This window comes from Mirounga angustirostris, unplaced genomic scaffold, assembly GCF_029215605.1.
Source record: "Mirounga angustirostris isolate CCGP_5_RB_7025 unplaced genomic scaffold, mMirAng1.0.hap1 SCAF_12, whole genome shotgun sequence".
Classification (NCBI taxonomy): domain Eukaryota; kingdom Metazoa; phylum Chordata; class Mammalia; order Carnivora; family Phocidae; genus Mirounga; species Mirounga angustirostris.
The window spans coordinates 2,639,853-2,663,088 of NW_026991720.1; the positions used below are offsets into that span (position 1 = coordinate 2,639,853).

The following is a 23,236-nucleotide window of genomic DNA, read 5'->3' on the forward strand; positions in this document are numbered from 1 at the left end:
GCTGGCCCAGAGGGTCCCCAGAGGCCTCTCCACATCCATGCTTGGCTGGCACAAGAGCAAGGCCCAACCGAGCTGAAAGGCCCCTGGGCAGCCCAGCGGCTCCTGCCGTGGAGCCTCATCACCACCGTGGGCTGGAGGCACCAGCTGGTCACGCCGAGGGGACAAGGAGCACTCAGAGCAGGGGCAGGTGGATTTGGCTCTCGGTTTCCCCGCTATAAAGAGACAGCTGGGTGAGCTCCCCTGGTTCTTCTGGGGCTAAGACCGTCAGGGGGAGGAGGGCTGGAGGACCTGAGGCATCATTTAGTTCAGGAGTCTCAGGTGACTGGCTCAGTGCGAGGGCACGGAGGTGGGCGGCTGGGGACACACAGGAGGAGTCTTCGTGACGGACACTCCGTGGAGCCGAGGGCGAACACCGCAGCCCTGCCTGCTGAGCTCGGGAGGAACGGCTCTGTGCTCCTGCATACGGCAGCAGCTCATCCTTTTCTCTTTTTTTAAGGAAAGCGCCTGGACAGAAGTTGCCCAGATGACGTAAGCACTATGCCGCCGCCTAGAAGGACCTCGCACCCCCTTCAGGGCGGCAGAGTGAGCCAGAGACCGGGGCTCTCCCCACACAGGTGAAAGCAGGCAGCAGGCGAAAACAACCTGCAGTCGTCGCCCCCGGACAGGGGCCCCTGGGGGACGTGGACCCTCTCTTCCAGAGTCCCCACCCCGAGGCAGGGCCCAGCGAGGCTGGGGGTCCTGCTCCAAACCCGCCTCCAAGCCGTCCGGTGAGAAGTCAGCCAGCCCCGCTTCCTGGCTCCCAGTTCTGTGCACTCACTTCTCCGAGGACCCAGCAGTCACCGTCTCACACCTGCACACTCACGTCATCCCTCACACGTGCACACACTCATATCTGCACACTCATGTCGTCCTTCACACATGCAGAGACTCATGCATGCACACTCACATGCACACTCTCACAATGCACACTCACGTCATCCCTCACACATGCACACACTAACACCTGCACACTCACGTCTTCTCTCACACATGCACACACTCACACCATCTCTCACACATGTGCACACTCACACACGCATACAGTACACACTTGCACATGCACACTCAAGTCCCCTTTCACACATGGGCACACTGGGACGTGCACACTCACATTGTCCCTCACATGTGCACACTCATGTCCCTCACTCATGCACATTCTCACATGCACACTCTTGCACTCACACGTACACACTCACACACACTCACCCCTCACCATCCCCCACACCCGCTCTCTAGAAAGAATCAGAAACTCCCTACAAGCCACTCTTCAGCCCCAGGCATGGGAAGCTCTGTAGCTGCTCACCAGGGGTTGCCAGGACAAGGGGGACAGGAGGGGTACAGACATGGAAGGCACTCCAGGAGGACGGGGTGTCCCGAGGATGGGGACCCTCCACATCCAGCCCTCCTCCCCTGGCTCCCACCTCCAGGGGTTTCTGGAATCCCATCAGGGAAGTCAGCAAAGCAGGAGCTCTGGATGGTGCAGGGTACGGCCAGCCAGTGCGCGCTGGGTTTATCTTTTGCTGTGGAAGCTTCCCCAGGTGACCCTAGCTTGCAGCGAGAGTTCACTGGATTCACTTTTCCAGGGGCATCGGTGTCTTAACGAGGTCCAGAGATCTCGTGGTAGGGGTCCAAGATAGCTATGGGACAGGGGAGAGTGCACCAGAGTTGGGATCAGAACCACCGGGCCCAGGCCGGTGAGGGACCCCTGACTTCCTGGGCACCTCTGGTCCCACTCACGCTTGTGGGCTGGGGCTCCCGGGTAGTAGCCATGAAACCACTCTGAAACCGGAAGGACCGCTCATGCCTGAGGCCTTGTTTAGACCCAGGGAGAAGCACCCAGTGCTCAGAAGGAAGGTAAGGGACCCCACAGGGTAGAGGATGGTCTGGGGAGGGGACATCACACCTCAGAAAGCAGCGCATTTCAGGCTGAGTGCGCCTGCCTTCACACGTTCTCTGGATGCCACGTGGCTTTCCGTCTCAGCAGCTGGCTGTGTGGCCTTCCGGGGTGTCGGCGTCCTCCTGCACGAGCCCCCATGTCAGGGCGTGCCGTGTGAGCACGTGCGACGCGGGCTGTGTGAGTCCTGGGGGAGGGGCCTGCTCACCGCCGCCCAGGGGCTCGTGCAACGGAGGCAAGTCCACAGAAAGGTCCCCACTCCTGCGCGCACGCACGTCCCCCTCGGGGTGGGCAGATCGTGGGCACGCTGGTGCTCCACAGCTTGCTGAGCGAAACTGGCCGGGAACGGGGCTGGGATCATAGGCTGTAGGGACGGAAGGGGCCGGGGGACGTCCTCTGCGCCCCTGCTCGAGAGACTGACTGAAGGCAGGGGGACGCCAGGTCCTACCCCAGGCATGGCACGGAGCGTGGCTGGGGGCGCCCTTGCAGTGCCCTCTGTCTGCCCCACTCCACTCTGCTGAGAAACGTCGCACTGTAGGCACCAGGCCCCACGGCAACCGGCGCCCGGCCGGCCCCTTGCACAGGTCTTACGGGTGTGGGTGGCCTCCCTCCCCGCGGCTCCCACCACGGCCGCTACTGTGTGATGGGGCCCCCGAGGGAAGCCAGCGTGGGTCCAGGCTCCTGCCGGGCGGTCTCGGCACAGACAGGAGGGCTGCTGTGTCCCCCGCGTGCGGACCCTAGTCAGGAGCCGTGGGGCCCTGCCTGGGCCAGGAAGCTGGAGACTCCGATCTCCCAGGTCTGGGGACTGGGCAAGGGCCATGGGGTTAGGAGAGCAGGGCTGGAAGGCTGCATGCCTCCAAAACTCAGAGGGAGGCCCTGGCTGGAGCAACAGAAATTCAGTTGGCCAAAGATGGGACAACATCAGAAACGGGAACTGTGAGATGCAATAGAGAGAGACTATGCAGAAGTCCCATGGGGAAGGGACATCAAATGGCAAGGGGTACGAGAGGAGGAGATTTAAGATCATAGCCCTACCCCAGGTAGTGGTAGCCCGGGAGAAGGGTGGCAGGTGAGGGCTTCCTGGGGAGGCCTGACCTCCAGCTGCAGGGCCTATGGGTACCAACTCGAGGAGAGGGAAATGAGGGGGTCACGGACACTGGGGGGGGTGAGGAGGGGGATGGGCCAAGTTGGCTAGACCCCTTCCAGGGGCCTCCCAGTCTAGTCTGCAGGATTCCCCAAACTGGCTGAGCCAGAGACTGAAGGCAGAGTGAGGAGGCCATCTAGCGGCGGGGGCCGGTGGGGAGGCGGGGGCGGGCCCGGGAGGCGCCTCCTGGGGGGTGGGGGCAGAAGACAGGCAGCCACCTGTCCTCAGCAGGGATGCTGGTGAGGGGTAGAGGGCTGGGCGGATGGAGGGGGGAGGGGAGGGAAGGAGGGAGGGACAGAAAGGTGGGCGGAGGAGTGGAAGGATGGTTGCAGATGACCACCAGAAAGAAGGGCAGAGCTCAGATGAATGAGAAACGGATCCTGAGTATCTGGGATGTCTGGCCAGGTCAGGCAGAGGCTAGGGTTTGGAACCTCTGACCTGCGTGGGGAGGGGTCCGAATCGTCTGGAGGGGGAAAGGCAAAGAGAGGGAGCCATCTGGTGTCTGGAGGTGGAGGACAGCAGTGTCTGGTGTCTGGGAAGTGGGGAGGGGGCAGGATGAACGGAAGGGGAAGTGGGGGGCTCACCGGCGCCCTTGCTTCTAGGCAATAAATGCAAACTGTAATTGAGTTTTGTCCAGACTTTTCCCCCCAACCCACAACAGGGAGCAAATGCTGGGAAATAAGGCATCAGGGGTTATATCAAGGTCCACACTTACTTCATTCTGGAGGACGGGCCGTCCTAGGGCAGGCAGCCCCTGGCAGGCTCTGGGGTGTCCTGGGCTGGCGGCGAGATGGAGGGGCATCCTGGGATGAGGAGGCCAGCAGGCCTGGGGACCCCCTGGTGGTCCCGAGTGAGGGCCAAGGAGTGAGCCCTTCCTGCTCCCTGCCCGGAGGCAGCCCTCCGCGCCTGGTTCCCCCCAGGCTGCCGCTCTCTGCCGCTCAGGCTTGGCCTCGGAGGCGCAAGCAGTGCGCGGGGGAGTGGCGGGGCCCGGATCCCTGCACCTTCGGGAATCACATGTCCTGGGCGCGCTCCATCAAGCTGGCCCAGTGCTCCACGCAGCATCCTGGGCCTTGGGCATGGGGTCATGACCCAGTGCTGGGGCCCCCCTTTCTCCTGTGCCCGGGCTGCAAAGGAGACGCCAGAGGGAAAAGGAGGGAGGGAGCCGGGAAGTCTGGAGTGTCCCCAGGGCCCCGTGGCTTCTCAAGGCCCACACCTCCCAGAGCTGGCACAAGATGGGTGTCCCCTCCGTGTCCGTCTTCACTGGGAGCACAGACACACAGACTCTCACAGCCTGGGCAAGGCGTCTGGCCCTTTATCAGCCGAATGGAGACCGTCCTTCCCCAGCAGGCCTTGATAGACCTGGGTGCTGCTTTCCCACCTTGCCCAGAGGGGGCGTCCCCCTGAGAATATTGATTCTTCACAACCATAGGATGGGGGGCAGGGGCAGAGCTTGGATCAACCCCTGGGGGCCCGACAGGCTGAGCCCCGATATCGCTCAGCCTCTTCAAGGCCCAGCTAGTGGCTCTCAAGGTGCTCCCCTCCCTGAGCGCCCCCCCGCCAAAGTCATCTGCACAGAGGCCTGCCTGGACTGCTGGGGACATCCCATTGTTTTGAGGGCCAAGCCTTGGCCCTGGCCTCTCCCACCTCCCCGGCTGGGCTGGGGTCCAGGGAGACCTTCAACTTCACAGAGGACACTTCAGGGCCGGCACTTCATCCTCCGCCAAGAGCCCTCCCTCCCTTGCTTTTTTCTAGAGTGATGCTTATATATGAGTGAGATGGGGGTGGGAGTGAGAGGGGAGGGTGTGTTCTGCAAAATGGGGGATTTCAGGTTTTATTTTTCTGGCTTAAATAGGACTTTGGGTTTTCTTTTTTCCTGAAAGAAGTGCAGGGATGGGGGACTCCAGTATTGCCGGCTCTGAGCACTATGCCCTCCGTGACCAAAACAAGGCTCCCCCCCAGGACGCTGCCCCATCCTGGGCTGCGACCCCCCGGGACCCTGAGGGCTGGCTTGCAGAGCCCCCTGGAAAGCCAGCCAGGCCCAATGTGGAAGGAGCCTGAATTCCACATTCAGCTCATCCCTGGCCTGCACTTTGCTCCGATCGATTGATCAGTGGGGGTGGTGTGTGCACAGCCTTGCCCACTCACCACTGCCCCCAGGCACAATGGGCCTCCGCCCACCACGCAGGCCCAGCACCGGCTCCCTCCTCTGAGCTGGGGTGCAGCACCCAGACACGCTTAGCCCAGCCAGCCCGACAGTCCTGCAGGCCACTCTGTACCAGCTCCTGAGCATGCCTGCATCCCATTTCCAGAGGGTTAAAAATAATGCATTAACCGAAACACAATAAAGGAGCAGCATTTTCATATTTTTCTAAGGCACTCAAAGCACTTCAAATAGCAATGCTTTAAGTTGTGGTCAGTGAGAATTACCAGCATCCAAGGATGTTGAATATTCAGGAGGAGGCACAGACCCTCTGTCTTTAAAATGCAGGGAGACCTGGCCTGCATGATAAAGTCTCTGGGAAAAAAAAAAACAAAAACAAAACATTTAAATAGGACCTGGGCAGCTTTGCCCCTCCAACATTTGAGAGAATATTTGTTTGATGACCGAAGCTTGGCGGGGGGGGGGGGGGAGGGGTCTAGACTGTCCTTTAAAACTTAAGTTGGTTTTAACTGAAGCACCTACCATTCTGGAGAAAGGGAAGGGGGAACACCGCACTCTGCACAAAGCAGGGGTAACTGGTGTTATCCTAAGGAGCGTGCCTCCTCCCTCCCGCCCACCTTTGTCTCAGGAAAGATTTTTTTTTTTTTAACTCAAAGGCTTCAGGTGAAAATAAAGCAACTGCAGCAACAGAAAAAAAAATTTAGTCTTTTTTAGGGTTAAACATCAGAAGACAAGCTTGCGCTGCTTTGGCCAATCAGATACGCCCCTGCCAGCTATAATATAGCACCGAGGGCAGCCTGTCTCGCAAGCTCTCCAGGCTTGCTACCATTTAAAATCAGACTCTTTTTGTCTTTTGATTGCTGTCTCCAGCCCCAACTCCGATGTGTTCCGTTATCAGCGACCAGCAGCCTGCCGTTCCAGCCCCCGTCTGGGTGGGGATCGGGGGCCAGTCTCCCGCTGCAGCAGCGGGTGAGGTTATATAGGAAGAGAAAGAGCCAGGCAGAGAGCGAGGGAGCCAGCAGCAAGCCGAGCGAGGAAGGGAGAGCGCAAGCCCGAGCGCAAAGGCACACACACTCGCACTCGCGCACGCAGACCCGCACGGGGACAGCGTGGAAGGCACTGGGCTCCGCGGACGAGATGCGGCTGCTGGCGAGATGTGTGCTGGTCGTGCTCGTCTCTGCACTGCTGATGTGCTCGGGGCTGGCGTGCGGACCAGGCAGGGGATTTGGGAAGAGGCGACACCCCAAAAAGCTGACCCCTTTAGCCTACAAGCAGTTTATCCCCAACGTGGCCGAGAAGACCCTAGGGGCCAGTGGAAGATACGAAGGGAAGATCTCAAGAAACTCCGAGCGATTTAAGGAACTCACCCCCAATTACAACCCCGACATCATATTTAAGGATGAAGAAAACACGGGAGCAGACCGGCTGATGACTCAGGTAGAAACCCAGCGCCGCGGCGTGGAATGTGCTGCTTTCACGGGGGCTGTGTGTGTAACCAGCCACTCCAGACTGAGTCTGTTTGCTCTTCAGGCAGATAGCAAGGCGACTTCACCCTCTCCCTCCCCACCCACCTGCCTGCCTACCATCCCTTCCTCTTCTCCAAGGGGACTGGAGGTGAGGGGTCCAGCCGGAGAAGTTTCGGGTGGGGGTGGGGGGTCAGGATGGCAGGTGTGGTCCACCCATGGCCCTGATGTGCTCTGTCCTGCTGGGATGGCCTTCCCATCCTGCCCCAGCTCTGGCTTGCAACTTGGGGAGACCTTCACTCTGGGGGCATCTGCCCCTCCCGAGTTGGGAATGGAAAGGGTGGGAGGGGGGCAGAAATCCCCCCGTAAACATAAAGTGGCTTCCAGGTCACTGTACAAACGCAAGCCTTGGGCATGAGACAGGGGAGCTTGCACGTTCCCCTCTCCACTGTGCTTTTCTTTCCCACGACCACCCCCAACCCGCCGCCCCCCACCAAAGACGCTCAGTGGGAAAAGCCAGGAGGCAGCGCTGACAAAAGGCAGGGGCTCCCGAGGCGCCGCCTGGTCCCTGAGTGCCTCGCACAGCTCCACTGCACCCCGGGCAGTGGTGCCCATCAGAGTGTGAATGTATTGATATTTCTTTAAGGATGCGTTGCCATTCTCCCGAGCCCGCGGTCCTTGAGGGGAGGGACTTAGAACTTCCTGGCATTGCATCACTCCGGTCAACCTGCAGGCACAGGAATGAGGAGCGACTAGGTATTAGCGGGAGGGGGCTAGAACGGAAAGCCAAGGCCAAACACGCGCCCCCCTCCCTCCCCACCTCTGCCTGAGAGTTCTGGCTGCCAGTCTCCCCGCCAACGGCAGACTTTCTGAAACTCCAGGCACGTATAACTGAGCTAGAAATGGACTTCCTGGCAAATATAGGTCAACATCCTTTTTATTGCCCTATTAAAACATCCAAGTCCTACCTTTCGGGCTAGGCGCGCACCACAGCTGGCGGAGCAGCGGCGGTGGGGCGCGAGTTCAGGGGAGGGCGGGCGGGGAGGCGAGCCCCTCCGGGCCGCTCGCTTCCCAGCCCGATTCGGGCCGCGAGGCCGGAGGGAGGAAGGAGAGGGCAGCCGGAGCTGACGGAAGGGGCCGCAGGGAGCCAGGGAGAGGGTCCTTCTCCCCCCGCCCCGCGCTCGCAGCTGCTCGCGACCCCCTTAAATCTGGACCGCGAGTGTGGGCGCGCGCGCCTGAGCCCCAGAGCGGCGCGAGCCACAGTGAACCCCGCGCAGGCCGCGGGGCGCGGGGGGCGCGGCCGGCTGCGGGGACTCCTGCGACCTGGGTCGCCTCGCTCCGCGCGGGAGGGAGGCGGCCTTCCCGGAGCCCCTCGGAGCCGGGGAGGAGGGAGGCGAGGCCAGGGGAGGCGGCGGGGCGGGAGGGGGCCGGCGGAGGTCCCGGAGCCCGCGGGGTCGGCGTGCGCGCGGGGCGGGCGCGGGAGAGGGGCCCCCGGGGCCGCTGCAGGTTGCAGAGCCGCGCGCCCCGGCGGCCGCCCCTCGGCGCCCCTTCCTCCGGGTTAGCGGTCCCCGCGGCCGGGGCTCCGACGGCAGGGGCGGTCGGGGTCGGCGGGGGCGCGGCGCGGGCTCCGCCGCCTTCCCGGGCCCTGGGGCCCGGCCCGGTCCCTCTTCCGGCCGCCCGCGGGGGACCCACGGCCAAGCGGCCCGCGGCGGCCACTGTCGCCGCCGCGCGCGCCGGCAGCATTTGAACTTCTGACCTTCTGTCAACTTCCCTCAGACGAACGAAACGAAAACAAATACTTTTTTTCCCTTAGGCCGCGGCCATTCCCGTTCCCGGCACAAAAGGACGGGGGAGGGGCAGCCACCGTGGGGGTGGGGTGGGCAGAGCCAGGCCGGGACTGCATCACGCACCCCGCAAATGTCCCCTGGAGACGCGGTGGCTGGCGGGGCGCGCGGGCGGGCGCCCTGCGGGTTATCCTCTCCGGCCCGCCCTTCCTCCCGGCCTGCAAGAGTTGGGGCGCGGGTGCAGGACCGCTGGTGAGGGCCCGGGGGTGCAGGGGTGGAGCAGGGAACGCCTCCCGGCCGCGGGAGGTTAGCGCTCCTCGGGGACCTGTTCACCCGCCGGCCCCGTTTAAAACCACCACCCGGACTCTGTTCCCAGGCGCGCGCGGCCCTCCTCCCGGGCTGGCCGTCCCTCCGCGTCTCTGCCTGTCCCTGTCCCTCTAATGGGACTGCCGCCCAAGTCCCTCAACCATGGCAGCACCGTCCCCGGTGGAACTTTCAGAGCAGTTCTGGAACGCAGGAGCTCCTGGTTAATATTAACTCGGAGAGGGGGAAGCGCAGACAGACGCGCTCGGCCCGCAGGCGCGGGTGCCAGGCGCGGGTGCGGCGGCCGGGGGACTCCGGGGGCAGGAGGCGGCCGCGGGGACAGGGCCTGAGGGCCGCGGGAGGGACAGCCGGGGACGCCACGCCGAGTAGGTTCCTGTGTGCGTGGCGGCCCGGCCCCGGCGCTCAGGTGTGGGTTTGCATAGGAGGGGTCTGTTTTCCCGGAGTGGGGGGAGGGGGTGGAGACAGGTGTGTGGGGACGGGGGGGGGGTCCTCTTTTGAAGTTGGGGCACCCCTCCCCCGCACTGGGAAAGCCGGGCGGCCGTTGGCGGTGACGGTCCTGCTCGGGCTTCTGGGCGCGGGGCGGCTGCGAAGACTGCGGAGGAGGCGGGGGCTCCGGCGCGGGGCGCACCTTGGCCTCCGCCGACACAAAGCCCGGCCCGGCGGCCCCGCGGGGCTTTACGGTGGCTGCACCGCGCCGGGCTTGATTCGCGGCACACGACCCAGTGAACTGCTAACCGGCCTGCGCTTCCCGGCTTTGCCTGCGCCTCTCCGGCCCGCCGGGCGCACGGCGTCCTGCCGGCCAAGGCCGCGCCACGCCTGGGGGAGCCGGGGGAGGGCGCGTGGCGAGCGGGGCGCCGCTCGGGCCTGGCTCGGCCTGGGGCTCCCCGCCTGGGCCCTCCACCTCGTGCCCGAGCGGCGCAGCCCGGGCGCCGGTACGTGGCCTCGCCATCCCGCCCTCCGCTCGCCAGCACCCCGTGGGAAGCCCCCAAAAGAAGGGAGCCGGGGTGGCGCGGGGCTCGGGCTGCGGGCTGTGTGCGTGTGCGTGTCGGCGGTGTGCGCCTGCGCAGCCGGCCTCCCAGCCCGGCTCTAAACTGACCCTGCTTTACTGATTGATTGTCATGGAAAACGCGTCCAGTCCTCAAGATGACCTCACTCAAACTCTGCCCTTCCGACTTTTGTTGTTATTATTATTATTATTATTACTAAAGAAAATTGCTGGCAGGCCCAGAAACCTTGTCAGCGCTGACCGGTTAGCAGGGCCGCCCCCAAGCCCCCCACCGCCGCCCCCATTTCTTGTACGTTGAACTCTACAACCATATTACTGGGTTTTATTGCTGTCCGACACACAGGACTTTTCCTGTTGCGCAATCCTCGCGTCCCCGCAAAGCCAAAGCGCGGACAGCAGTACTTGCAAGAGCTCCCCGCCGGCTCGCTGGGAAAACAGTCCCCAAGCTGCTCTTAGGATCCTCGACCGGGTCTTCCGTCCACCCCGCTCACCAGGTGCCAAAGCCGAGCAGAGCATGCGCGGCCTGCCGGCGATCAGCCCTACCCTCTGGGGGAGGTCAACTTGAAATTGCCCCTCACCCCCGGGTCTGTCTCTCCTGGGGATGCCCCTTGGTGATCCTGTCACCATTTCCCCTCGTTTGAACCCCGCGCCCCACCACCGCTGTAAACGCCCGGGTAGTGAGTTAGCACACGCACGCACACTTGCCACGCACGGCTCAGTTTTTTCTCGCATCCTTCTCTGAATGTGGCCTGAGAATTATGAGGGCCTCCGCCAACCCCGAGCTCCACTTCGCCCTGGCCTGTGTCCTGCCCATTCAGTGTTTCTTCACTGCCACGGCAAGGCAGCTTCCTCGTGGGTGCGGCGGGGGGTACTCCTGAAGGGCTCCGAGGCCTCGGGCCTCTCGGGCTCCCCATCCCCCACCCCTCACGCCCCGCCCCCTCCCTCCACCTCTTAAGTTTGCTCTTCAAACTTGCAGGACGCCATTCTGCTCTGGGGCCAAGAAAACAAGAGGGGGGAAGGGAACAGTTTAAGGAAAACAAGAGACACAATCAGACCACAGAAAAGCCGGAGAAAAGAGGTCTATGGAGAAAAGGAATGTGGCTGTCCAGATAAAGAATGTTTGTCGTCAGGCCTGGCCCGCATTGAAAATTATAACTCACCTGCTTGCCTTTCACTCCGGCCCCCTCCAGCCCCTTCCGCGTGGCTATCAGCTTCCCACCTCCCTCTCGCCCTTTGGCTGGATCCAGGGCTCAGATAGGCCCAGGGTAGGAGGGAAGGTCCAGAGATAACCCAAGGCTTTTCACTCTTTAAGAAGCATACCGCCTGTGTTCTTTATTTCTGCAAAGTTGCACCCTGGGCCTCTCTCCAGCCTCCTGGTGAGGGAGTTAGGCCAGGCACAAGGGTGGAGCCTTGCAGGTGTGGAGAAATGGGGCCACGGAAAGGGATGGGGGGGGGAGTGGAGGGCATCGTAGGGGAGGAGTGAGCCATTCGCCCCGGGGGACCCTGGCAGGCCCTGCAGTCACTGTCTGAGACGCACACAAGTTTACGCGTCTCAAAGGATGTCCTCTTCGTCTCGGGCCATGGTAGGGGCTCTGTTAGGTCAGATTTTGGAGAAAGGCCCTCGGCTCATCTGCAAGACGACTGGCTCCTCCAGCAGACGCCACAGCCCCCTCGCACCTCAGGGCACGTCCAGGCCTTGTCCCCGGCTTGTCCACAGAGCGCTTATCCGCAGGGGCTGGGCCGGGCAGCCGAGGCAAGGGCAGGGACGGGTGGCAGGCCCAGTACTAACATCTGCGGGGGCCCCCTTCTTTCCGCAGAGGTGTAAGGACAAGCTGAACGCCTTGGCCATCTCGGTGATGAACCAGTGGCCCGGTGTGAAGCTGCGGGTGACCGAGGGCTGGGACGAAGATGGCCACCACTCAGAGGAGTCGCTGCACTACGAGGGCCGTGCGGTGGACATCACCACGTCCGACCGCGACCGGGGCAAGTACGGCATGTTGGCGCGCCTGGCCGTGGAGGCTGGCTTCGACTGGGTGTACTACGAGTCCAAAGCGCACATCCACTGCTCCGTGAAAGCAGGTGAGGCGGCAGGCCCGGCCTCCTCCATAGCCCCCGTGCCCACGAAGCCCCCCGACCCACCTAGCAGCTCCACATCTGCCCGTGAGAGGTCACCATGGCGCCCGGCAGTGGGATTCAAGGGAAAGAGGCAAATGTGTGCAGGTGGGGGGAGGCAGGAGGGGCAGGAGGGGCAGGGAGGGAGCGAACTGGGTGATAACTCGTGTCTCTGGTGTGGGAACACAGCCTGTAGACGTAGGGCCCGCCCGCTGGGAATTGGCCCTACCTTTGAGGTGCTCCAGGCCCAGATGCAGAGGGCATATGGCTTCCTGAGCCTGCCCCGACCCTGTTTCCGGAGCCCCCACTGCAGGTGGCGGAGACAGGGAAGACGGGGGAGGGAACGTTCCTGGTGCATTGGTAGCCAGGTCTGGCCTAGATTCTTCCTCTCATTTCAGGCTTAAGAATCAACCAGCCCCTACTCAACTCCCCAGCACAGGAGGTTCTGCCCAGGGTGTAAGCTCCTGGTCCTCTCTCCTCCCCACTGAGCGTCTGTGGACACTAAACTAACTTAACTCGCTGGCTAAGCCTTTGGGGAGAGGCCTGGTGGGAGGTAATAAACGCAGTGGTTACCGCTTCCAGCATCTGGAGGCCGCAAGCCCAGAAGCATCCGTCCTTATTAGGAGCCAGCTGGGCTGCCCCGAGCCACAGGCAGGGCCAGGAGGCCGATGGGAGTCTGCAGCTGCAGGCGGCCCATCCATGGGCTGGTGACTTCCCTGGGCCTACAACGCCACACGCTGTCGCTGTCGAGGAACAGCCATGCCGCGGAAGGCGCTGTACCCACGGCTTATAGCCCAGCTCCGAGGTCATTTATGCGGATCTCTCCACCTCCCCGCAGAAGCTGATGCATTTAGCAGAACAGTTCACAGTAAATTTTGGAGGAACTGTGTCTTCCCCGCCCCCGCCCCCCGAGTTTTGCCTATTTGTCTCCTAAACTGTATTTTAGTAGCATGTGTTAGTAGAAAAACACTTTCAAGGTGTCAAGACACAGTTCATAGGGAAGGAAAATAGTGGCTTCTTATCACAACAGAAAGAAAAGGTGTGGAAAGGGCAGTGGGGGGGTGCTGGGCTTGTAGCCAGAGACAGGGAGGACGGGCAGGCGGCGCCCGCCCTTCTCGGGGCTCCGCTGCGGAAGGCCCCGGGGGCGCACCCTTCCCGGGACCTTGCGGTTGCGCTCGAGGGGCGTTCGGCCCCCTCCTGGGCCAGCCCTGTCCCCGGGGTCCCCCTGGCGGGGGTCCCTAGAGGTCTTCTTGCAAGTGAGCAGCGGTAATCCCGCAGCAGGATTCCGCCCGGGGAGGGCAGACCCCCAGGGCGCGGAGAGCCGCTCATTGGCATTCGGCGCACACGGGCCGGGGCGCGGTGCGTTGCGTGTCAAGCAGGGTTGTGCGACTCGACGACTCGGGCTCGCCTGCGCCCCGGGTCGCATTCCGGGGGGCGACGGCGGGCCTCCAACGGCCAGGCCCGCACTTCATGCCGCAGAAACCGATGAGAAGATTAAAAACCCTCTGTAATTCCAGCAGGAAGATTCTTTCTCGCGATCTCTATTTGCAAAAAGCATGATCCCGGAGATTGGAATGCAAAGAAGACCGGGCTCTCCCCGCCCCTCCTCCGCGGCCCCCTGCTCGCCACCCTGGCTCCGATCATTGTCCTCGGGACAGTGAGCCTCAGAGAGCGACAGAGGGCTCGGGAAAGCGGGTAGTCAAGGGGCCTTGAGAACCCGGCCGCTTCCAGTGCTTGGAGCAGGCCCCGCCATTTAAAATTCAAATACACATCTTGAGTGCTTGGAAGAGGCCTGGCTGTGCAAATAGTGCTTGTGAGGCCCGGGCTTCTGGAGAGCCCGCGTGTGAATCGCAGGGGGGCTGGGGGGGGGGGTGCACCTGAGCAAATAGGGAGGGGGCAGCTGAGAAAGGGGAGGGGGGAAATGGAAGTGGCCCCTCTTCCAAGAGTGTCTCCCATTTATTGCGGAGATCACAATGACAATGCTGGGCCCTTTATTGGATTTTAATTAGAAAATCCACACAAGCCCCGGATTTTCACACCTCGGCCAATTCCCTGGAATGTTTGTCCAGTTGCTACAACTACTACAGCTATTTTTCACTCCCGCCCCTCTCCCAAGCCCCTGCAACGGGCCGGCACCAAGGCCCCCCTGCTGGGCTGCGCGCTGGGGGCGGGCAGGCGAGGGGTTCCCGCCGCGCAGCCCCGGTGCGGGGCGCACCAGGGGGGGCCGCACCCCGCGCCGGGGGCGGGAAGAAAGGAGGTGCGCCCCGGCGCCCGAGGGAGCTCAAGGAGGCTTCCTGAGGAATCTAAGTGCAGAGCAAATACCCTGCGAATTCAGGGCGAGGTTGGGTGTGTGCTGAGCCGGGGGACGGGGTGGGAGGAAGGCGGAAGGGAAGGCGTGTAACCGGCCTCCCGCCGGAGACGCCAGCCAACCTCTGCCACTGCCAGTCCAATCCTAAGAGAGTCGTTAAGGAATGTATCTGCATCTGAATTTTGTCACCGAGACGGTGGCGCTGGGGGAGAGGGGTCTGCGCTGGGCCAGCCGGGGGACTCTCCCCCCGGAGCTGCGCGGGTCCCAAGTCTGGTGCGCGGGACGGCAGGCGTGCGCCCCCTGCCCCACTTGTGCCTCCCCGTGGGCGCTCACCACCCTGTGCCCTCTTCTCTCCCTTCTCCGACCCCCGCAGAGAACTCGGTGGCGGCCAAGTCCGGCGGCTGCTTCCCGGGCTCGGCCACGGTGCACCTGGAGCAGGGCGGCACCAAGCTGGTGAAAGACCTGCGTCCCGGGGACCGCGTGCTGGCGGCCGACGACCAGGGCCGGCTGCTCTACAGCGACTTCCTCACCTTCCTGGACCGCGACGATGGTGCCAAGAAGGTCTTCTACGTGATCGAGACGCGGGAGCCGCGCGAGCGCTTGCTGCTCACCGCCGCGCACCTGCTGTTCGTCGCGCCGCACAACGAGTCGGCGGCCGCGGAGCCGGGGGCGCCGTCGGGCGCGGGGCCGCCGCCGGGGGGCGCGCCGGGGCGCCGGGCGCTCTTCGCCAGCCGCGTGCGCCCGGGCCAGCGCGTGTACGTGGTGGCCGAGCGCGGCGGGGATCGCCGGCTCCTGCCGGCCGCCGTGCACAGCGTGACGCTGCGGGAGGAGGCCTCGGGCGCGTACGCGCCGCTCACGGCGCAGGGCACCATCCTCATCAACCGGGTGCTGGCGTCGTGCTACGCGGTCATCGAGGAGCACGGCTGGGCGCACCGGGCCTTCGCGCCCTTCCGCCTGGCGCACGCGCTCCTGGCCCTGCTGGCGCCCGCGCGCACGGACCGCGGCGGGGACGGCGACGGCGGGGACGGCGACGGCGGGGACGGCGACGGCGGGGGCGGCCGCCTGCCCCCGCCCGCGCCAGGGGCGCCTGAGGCGCCAGGGGCGGCCGACGCGCCGGGGGCCGTGGGCGTCCACTGGTACTCGCAGCTGCTCTACCAAATAGGCACCTGGCTGTTGGACGGCGAGGCCCTGCACCCGCTGGGCATGGCGGTCACGTCTAGCTGAAGGCCGGGCAGCCGGGAGGGCGCGGGGTGGGGCGGGGAGCGGGGCGGGAGGGAGCAACAGCAAGAACGGCAAGAGACACACGGAAAAGCGCACGGATGAGACTTTAATTATAATAATAATTAATAATAATAATAAAGTAGGGCAGTCCAAAGTAGACTATAAGGAAACAGAGACCCCGGGAAGTTTTGTCGTTGCGTTTAGTTTATTTTTATTTTTTTTTTTTGAGTTTTTTGGTTGTTGTTTTATTTCGGTTATTTTTTTTTCACCTCTCCTGGCTATTTATTTGTTTGGTATGAATAGATGTTTTAAATAATATGAACCGGACCTTCAAGAGCCTTAAATAGTTTGTTTCTTGGATAATTTATTATTATCATGTGAACTGTCCTCACAGGGGGGAAAGATTATTTTGTGAGGCCAAGCGACCTGCTCAGAGTCTATTTTTCTACATATCCCTCGCCCTGACTTTCAGAAAGCAAAACTCTGCACTCCGCATTCCTCGTTTGCCACGCGCCTGCTTTTCGGCAAGTGTAAACTAAAACATGCTTCATGGGGGTCCGCAAATTATATTTTTATACACAGAATTGTAAATTAGATTTTTTGAGAGATCAATACTTAACTGAATTACATTTCATTTTTGAAATAGTGTAAAATATGAAAATATATTATTTTAATTTAACTAGTTTCCAGTGTAACAGCCACCTCCTGTATGTCTTCATGGGTTAATATTTGCTCCATCATCACCATTTTGGCCACATTCTTGGAAGTCAAGACTGTTACACACACATTCACACTCACACACACACACACACACTTTTTTTTTTTTTGGACAAACTGGAAGAACTCTGTTATTTTTAACTTCAAAGAATTTATTAGAAAATAATATTTTTTAAAAGCGCACATAGTGATGAGCCCACGAGAATGGAGCCTGTAGTTTGTACAGAGAAAAACAAAGGATGTTTTTGCATTAATAAATTGAGAAATAACTGCTGTAAATTTACTAAAATGTATTTTTGAATATTTTGTAATAGTTTTATAGAAATAAAATGTGCCACGCACAGACTGGTTAGTATATAATAACTAAGAATCCCTGTCGCAGCCCCGCTTTCGTTTCTGTTTTGGCTTCTTTGTTTGGGAACCCTAGTGCTGACAGGAGTGCCCAGCATTATATTTAGATGTGTTGCTTATACTGTGAATTCAGATCAGCTTAAGTAGGTAACCAAAGTAGGTAACCAAACCGACTTGTTTATCTTCATCACTGGAGAAACCTCAGCTCTGTTTGTATTTGTTGTGTGAGAGTCTTTGTGCACTCCACTGGCTGGGGGTGCTGGGAGTGGGTGCCGTTCTTCTCCCACCCCCCAGCCCTTAATTAGCGCAGCCCAGCGCGAAGGCCCGGCAGAGGAGGCCTGCGGGCACGCACCCAGGACTCTCTCCCTGGGCTCCGTGGAGCTGTTGGCAGACCTCATGCCCTCCACCTGGTCGCCCCACGTTGGAGTGCCTGGTCCTCCGGCCTCGAAGGGAGGAGGCCCCTAGCTGCTTTGTGAAGTCCTGGGGTACCCTTTTAAGATGGGTCCCCAGGGAGAGGGCCAAGTGTTGATCTTCTCTGAACCCCCCTGGGACCCTCGTGGCGAACCCACTGAAGAGGGCACATTCTCCACCTGCTCTCAGGGGGCCCCGCCTCCCCTCCTCCCCAGTCACATCTGCTAGCCTCAGGGCTGCCAGGGTCCTTGGGCCACGTTGGTGTTGTCGAGTCCAAGCCGTCTGTCTGGAGTGGTTGTTTGGTGTAGGTTTTCGTCCCTAGGGCATGGTCCTGCTTTAGTGGGCACACTGTGGTTGGCCTCCTATGTCGGCTGGTCCAGGGGAAGAAGTCCTCCATGTTTGACGTTGTGTTATAGACTCAGCTGAGAGGGGCTCGGCCCTTGGCTGTCACTCTCAGTGCTTCGGCTTAGCAAAGGCTACTGTCCTGATGTGTGCTTTGGGCCAAGTGTCCCAGCAGGTTCGGCTTTGGAAGGATGGCTGTGTGCACATAGGGCCTCTTAGCGACTTAAGCCTGTCTGAAGGCTGCTTTGGGTTTGGGGAGCAGAACGGAGCCTGACGGCGTCAGGCAGGCCTCAGTCCCATGGGCAGGGCTGGTGATGCTGCGCCTAAGGCTAGGCCTGTGGTGGCATCTTCAGCCAGAAACACCGGGCCTTGAGGGGCTTCTGTGCGGAAGGTCCGGCGTGGTGTGCCTTTTCCAGGAGGCCGTGGGCCAGGGGCCAGGCATGCACCCTGGAACTTGCCCTCTGCCTGCTTCCAAGGGGCCAGGCCCTTCAGGCAGGAGTGGTCCTTGGTTTTTCTCTGTCAAAGACTTTTCTTTGGTCTTCTAGGTAGTTAGCAGGTGCAAGGTTTGCAATCCCTGGTGGAATTTGGTGGTTTCTGTTGTGCTGACCGTTCCGTTCTGAGTGTAAGCCCTGGCACCCCAAGAGCTTTAGCTGTGCCGGTTGACGGACTAGTTAGCGGTGAGGCTGGTCGGCCGAAGAGAGCATTGGAGGGTTGGCCAGGCCCCAAGGGAACCACCCGTTGGTGACCCCCAGCGCGGGGGCACCGCGGCCCCGAGCAGCAACCCCCCCAGTCAGGCGAGGTGGCAGCCCCCTCTCACTGCTCCCCCGCCCTCCCTGTTCCACGTCCGCCGCCCCTTGCCCACCTTTGCATTCAGAATCCTCTCTCTCACGGCCAACAAAAGGGATCCACGCCGTAGAGCAACCCAACCCAGGGCACCAGGATGTGCAGTCCGCTCCCAGCAGACGAGGTGTCCACTCCACCTTCAGGGTGGACGGGGTGAAGAGTTTGTGCGAAGCGTCCACGCGGTGTTGCCGCCAGCCTCCCTCGTGACTAAATGCATACCTATTCCTGTCAAAAGCGTGTATCACAATGTACTTGAAACCGTTATCTTTGTGCTCTATTGTTTGAATAATTAAAGAAGTTACAGAGACTTCCGGCCATGTCTGTTCTGTGGCAGAATGCCTGCCCTCGGCGATCCTCACCTCCTTCCGCGAGCTTGTGCGGCAAAGTGAGAGACAAAGTCTCCGGGGGCGCGGGCCACGCGGGCCTCGGTGGCAGGGTGCGACCGGGCTGTGGGGGGGCCCCGCGTGCTGAAGCATGGGGCTGGGACATTCGGTGCAGCCGCAGTGAGGGGGGACAAGGCGGCGCTGTCCAGTCCTGGTGGAGTCCCTCGGCTGCGGGCATCACACCCACACGGCAAACATTGGCCAGACCTGCAAAGAATACCAGCCGGTTGCAAGATTTGGCAAGAAAGTGGCAGCGCGCCCAGGGTGAGCACGCGCCCGGGGTGAGCCGGCTGCAGGGCTGGTGCGGGGCGAGCCCTCCGACTGCGTTCTCCGTTCTCTGATGACCCATCCTTCCAAAAGGACACGGTACTCAGAGGGGTTGGGAGGCCCTGGGAGGTGGACTTTGAAATGGCTTCTCATGAACAAGTCACCCAACACATGGTTTTCCGCAGGTGCTCGGACCGGGGTTGGCAAATGACAGCCCTGAGAACAGCCCAGCCCTAGGCCTGTTTTTATACAGCCCACAAGCTGAGATTGGTTTTCACATATATTTTTTTTAATGGTCGAAAACAAAAAAACTAAAGAATAAGATTTCATGACAGGTAAAAATTATATGAAGTCCAGACTTCAGTGTCCATCAGTAAAATTCTCTTGGAACGCTCCCCCCACCACCACCACTAATTCCTTCACACGCTGTCTGGGGGAGCCTTGGGGCACAGAAGTTGCATCAGGAACCACGTGGCCCACAGAGCCTGAGGTATTTACTCACTGGATCTTTACAGAGAAAGTTTGCCACCTGTGGTCTAGGATGGGAAAACCTAGGTTGTGGCGAAACAGAGCGCTGCGGTGGGGGCAGGAGGCTGGAGCCGGAACAGAGCTGTGTGCATGCCAACAAAGCACGTTTTTCTGTTGGGATCCAAAGGATCCCCCCGCTCAATTCTGCCCCTTACTCGGAGCCGTAGAGAGGGTGACAGACCCGGAAGAGCGGCCGGCAGCCCCTTGGGCCTGGCGGTGTAACAGGCCCAGCCGAGCGCTATGTGGGTGCGCGCTAAGCTGGAAACGCATGATCTGCAGCGCAAGGTGGGGGCCAGGACCAAGAGCAGAGGAAGATGGGCAACATTTGTCTCCCAGCTCCGGCTCCGTGAAAATAGCCCTGAGGTGAGAAAATAGGAAGTCTGGATTTGGAGATACTCTCCTTTCCTTTCTTCGGCTGAGTTTGATTTTCTCCAATTAAGAAGAAATCATAGGAATTCACATTTTACCCTATAAGCAAGCTCTAGGGCTTGTTCCGTGAGACATGGAAACGGAAGATCACCTTTTCAATGCGTATCTGTGGTTTTCGTGATGGGGGCCACTGTGTTCCCGGGGAGGGTGGGGGGAGCTGGTGTAAGTAAGGGGGTTGAAAAACCTGAAGACTGAAGATAAACTAGAACAGATATTATGCCCAGAATCCAAGGAAACCATTCCCCTGAACCACAGCACTTGGCTCTGGATGCCTTCCTATTTACCCCAGGTCAGGGCCTAAGTGTTTGCTTCCAGGGGAAACGGACGCCCCGTCCACTGGATGGCACCCCTCATCCCCGCCGGGGAACTCCTTCCTCCACACCCCAGGAGAGGTCAAGGACTCCCTTTGGGAACCCTGCCACTCACTGCCAGGCAGAAAAACCAGCCCCATGTCTGAAAGGAGCCTCTGCTCACGGGTCCCTGCGTCTGCCTCCCTGCCGCCCGTGTCCTCCGAGTCCTAGCACTCCCCTGCAGCCAGACTGTGGCCACGCTCCGTGCTCAGCAGGGCCACCCAACCGGCTGGCCTCGCTCTGGCCCAGCCAAGCCAGAGCCTTGGCAGAGAAGCGGGTGGGTGGGAGGAGGCTGTGGGAACCTGATATTTGGTGTTTTGGAAAGAGCGTCAGCATCGATGGGAGAGGACCAAGCGTCGTCGTACCTGCCTGCTCACCTCACGGTTTATTACTGATGCTGCCCTTAGGACTTGGTGATGCATGCAGGAAGGCAGTCACGGCTCCGAGCCTGGGGCTCTGAGGGTCTGAGGCAGCCTTGGCCGAGCCCCCAGCACCCAGCACCCAGCCCCCAGCGCCCAGCGCCCAGCCCCCAGCGCCCAGCGCCCAGTGCCCAGCCCCCAGCCCCCAGCCCCCAGCGCCCAGCCCCCAGCGCCCAGCACCCAGCCCCTAGCACCCAGGCCCCAGCCCCCAGCACCCAGCCCCCAGCGCCCAGCGCCCAGCCCCCAGCGCCCAGCGCCCAGCGCCCAGTGCCCAGCCCCCAGCCCCCAGCGCCCAGCGCCCAGCCCCCAGCCCCCAGCTCTGTGTAGGGCCCTCCAGCCTTCCCCGGCCTCTGCGGCTGGCTTCCCCCCGCAGCTGCAGGGTCCCAGCCCCCAGTGCCCAGCACCCAGCGCCCAGCACCCAGCAGCCAGCCCCCAGGCCCCAGCAGCCAGCACCCAGCCCCCAGCACCCAGCACCCAGCGCCCAGCCCCCAGCACCCAGCGCCCAGCCCCCAGCGCCCGGCACCCAGCACCCAGGCCCCGGCAGCCAGCCCCCAGCGCCCAGCCCCCAGCGCCCAGCGCCCAGTGCCCAGCCCCCAGACCCCAGTGCCCAGCGCCCAGGCCCCAGCACCCAGCGCCCAGGCCCCAGCACCCAGCACCCAGCCCCCAGCGCCCAGCGCCCAGCACCCAGCGCCCAGCCCCCAGCCCCCAGCCCCCAGCTCTGTGTAGGGCCCTCCAGCCTTCCCCAGCCTCTGCCTCTGGCTTCCCTCCCGCAGCTGCAGAGTCCCAGCGCCCAGAACCCAGGCCCCAGCAGCCAGCCCCCAGCCCCCAGCGCCCAGCACCCAGCACCCAGCACCCAGCGCCCAGCCCCCAGGCCCCAGCAGCTAGCCCCCAGTCCCCGGGCCCCAGCGCCCAGCCCCCAGCGCCTGGCCCCCAGCGCCCAGCGCCCAGCCCCCAGCCCCCAGCGCCCAGCGCCCAGAACCCAGCAGCCAGCCCCCAGCGCCCAGCCCCCAGTGCCCAGCGCCCAGCAGCCAGCCCCCAGGCCCCAGCAGCCAGCCCCCAGCCCCCAGCCCCCAGCGCCCCGGCCCCAGCCCCCAGCCCCCAGCGCCCAGTGCCCAGCACCCAGCGCCCAGCGCCCAGGCCCCAGCACCCAGCACCCAGCGCCCAGGCCCCAGCACCCAGCACCCAGCACCCAGCGCCCAGGCCCCAGCACCCAGTGCCCAGCACCCAGGCCCCAGCCCCAGCCCCTAGCCCCCAGCGCCCAGGCCCCAGCACCCAGCACCCAGCACCCAGCGCCCAGCACCCAGGCCCCAGCAGCCAGCCCCCAGCCTCCAGCCCCCAGTGCCCAGTGCCTAGCACCCAGCGCCCAGCGCTCAGCACCCAGGCCCCAGCCCCCAGCCCCCAGCCCCCAGCGCCCAGCCCCTAGCGCCCAGGCCCCAGCCCCCAGCCCCCAGCCCCCAGCGCCCAGGCCCCAGCCCCCAGGCCCCAGCACCCAGCACCCAGCGCCCAGCACCCAGGCCCCAGCACCCAGGCCCCAGCACCCAGTGCCCAGCGCCCAGCGCCCAGGCCCCAGCCCCCAGGCCCCAGCGCCCAGCACCCAGCACCCAGCCTCCACTGCTGGCTGTGCGCCCAGCCCTTCCCGCGGCGGGTTTCCAGCTCCGTGGCCGGCCACTCCGCGGTCCGCGCCTCGGGCCTGGGGAAGCTCCCGGGGCAGGCGGCTCCAGCCCTCGCGGGCAGTGCCCCTGGCAGCCTCCCGCGCCCCTGGCGCTGTCCCTGATCGCGTCAGGCTGAGTCTAAGAGGAGGCCGGGAGCAGAGGGGGTCGGGGAGATACGGGGTGCTGGGCCAGCGCGGCACGCCGCCTGGGGCGCGGGCCCTCCAAGGTCCCCCAGGTGCCCCCAGCATCAGCGCGGCCGCCGGGCTGGAAGACGCTGCCCTGAGTGGAGTCCGAGCGCCCTCTGCTGGTCGCCGTGCGCAGAGGCGGGCGCTGGCATCTGCGCGGGCGGCCGGGGCCGCAAAGGCGGTGGACGCTGACCAGCCGGGGGCTCATCAGAACAAATCCCCAAGTGTCCTCTAACAGAGAGGAGGGACAGCAGGTCAGGCCCCAGGGAGGAGGGTCAAGGAGACGTGAGGGCTCCGGTTGGAGCGGGCGGCGCGGGCCGTCCGGTGCAGGCCGAGCGTGACCCAAATTAAAGCTCAGCCGGCCCAGCCCGCCCAGCGGATCGGCCTGGGTCGTGGGTGGACCACGGCCTGAACACCAGTGGTCAGAAGGGAGGAGCAAAGAGGACTCCTGTCTGGGGACCCAGGAAGGCAGTTACTTCTCTGCCGGTCCTGGAGCAACAGTTCCCCCCACTCTGTCTTAAGTGAGGTGGAGCGCCCCCCTTTCTGGGCACCAGGCCCTGCAGAGGGACGGGCGGCTGCGGCCGTTTCCAGAGCTGAGGGGTTGGGCAGGCCCTCCTGTGGGCCGTCCGGGCGCCTGGAAGGGGCAGGCCGCTGGGTGTGTGGGGCCTCGCTGGGCTGCGCGGCTGGGACCAGGCCCCTGGTCTCCACAGCCCTCGGCTCCCCTCCCCGGACACCGCTTCGCACGCCTTGGGGTAAGCGGGCGACCCAAGGCGGGGTTTACGGGAAGCACGGGGCCACACAGGGCGACAGTGGTCGTAGGGGCCCCTCTGAGAAGCCCTGGGTGCCGTAGCCAGGCTCCTCTGTGTGGACTCAGCCTCACCGAGAGGGAGCCAGGGACTGGGG

General features: G+C 62.7%; 2 protein-coding genes across 3 annotated transcripts; both read left to right on the forward strand.

Moving 5' to 3' along the window:
* Window positions 1–6,232: 6,232 nt before the first annotated feature.
* SHH (sonic hedgehog signaling molecule) lies at window positions 6,233–15,459 on the forward strand. Of its 2 annotated transcripts, XM_045865064.2 has the most exons (4): window positions 6,233–6,675; window positions 11,633–11,894; window positions 14,609–15,226; window positions 15,335–15,459. In XM_045865064.2, exons 1-4 carry the CDS (start codon window positions 6,376–6,378, stop codon window positions 15,457–15,459), a joined length of 1,305 nt encoding a protein of 434 aa, XP_045721020.1. In that variant the 5' UTR covers window positions 6,233–6,375. The 2 variants fall into 2 exon arrangements, with proteins under 2 accessions (XP_045721020.1, XP_045721019.1); XM_045865063.2 differs by having other exon boundaries at window positions 14,609–15,459.
* Window positions 15,460–19,566: 4,107 nt separating this feature from the next.
* Window positions 19,567–22,568, forward strand: LOC135362212 (basic proline-rich protein-like). Its single transcript, XM_064575624.1, has 2 exons — window positions 19,567–19,583; window positions 20,870–22,568. The coding sequence occupies exons 1-2, from the start codon at window positions 19,567–19,569 to the stop codon at window positions 22,566–22,568; spliced, it is 1,716 nt and encodes a 571-aa protein (XP_064431694.1).
* The last annotated feature ends 668 nt before the right edge of the window (window positions 22,569–23,236 follow it).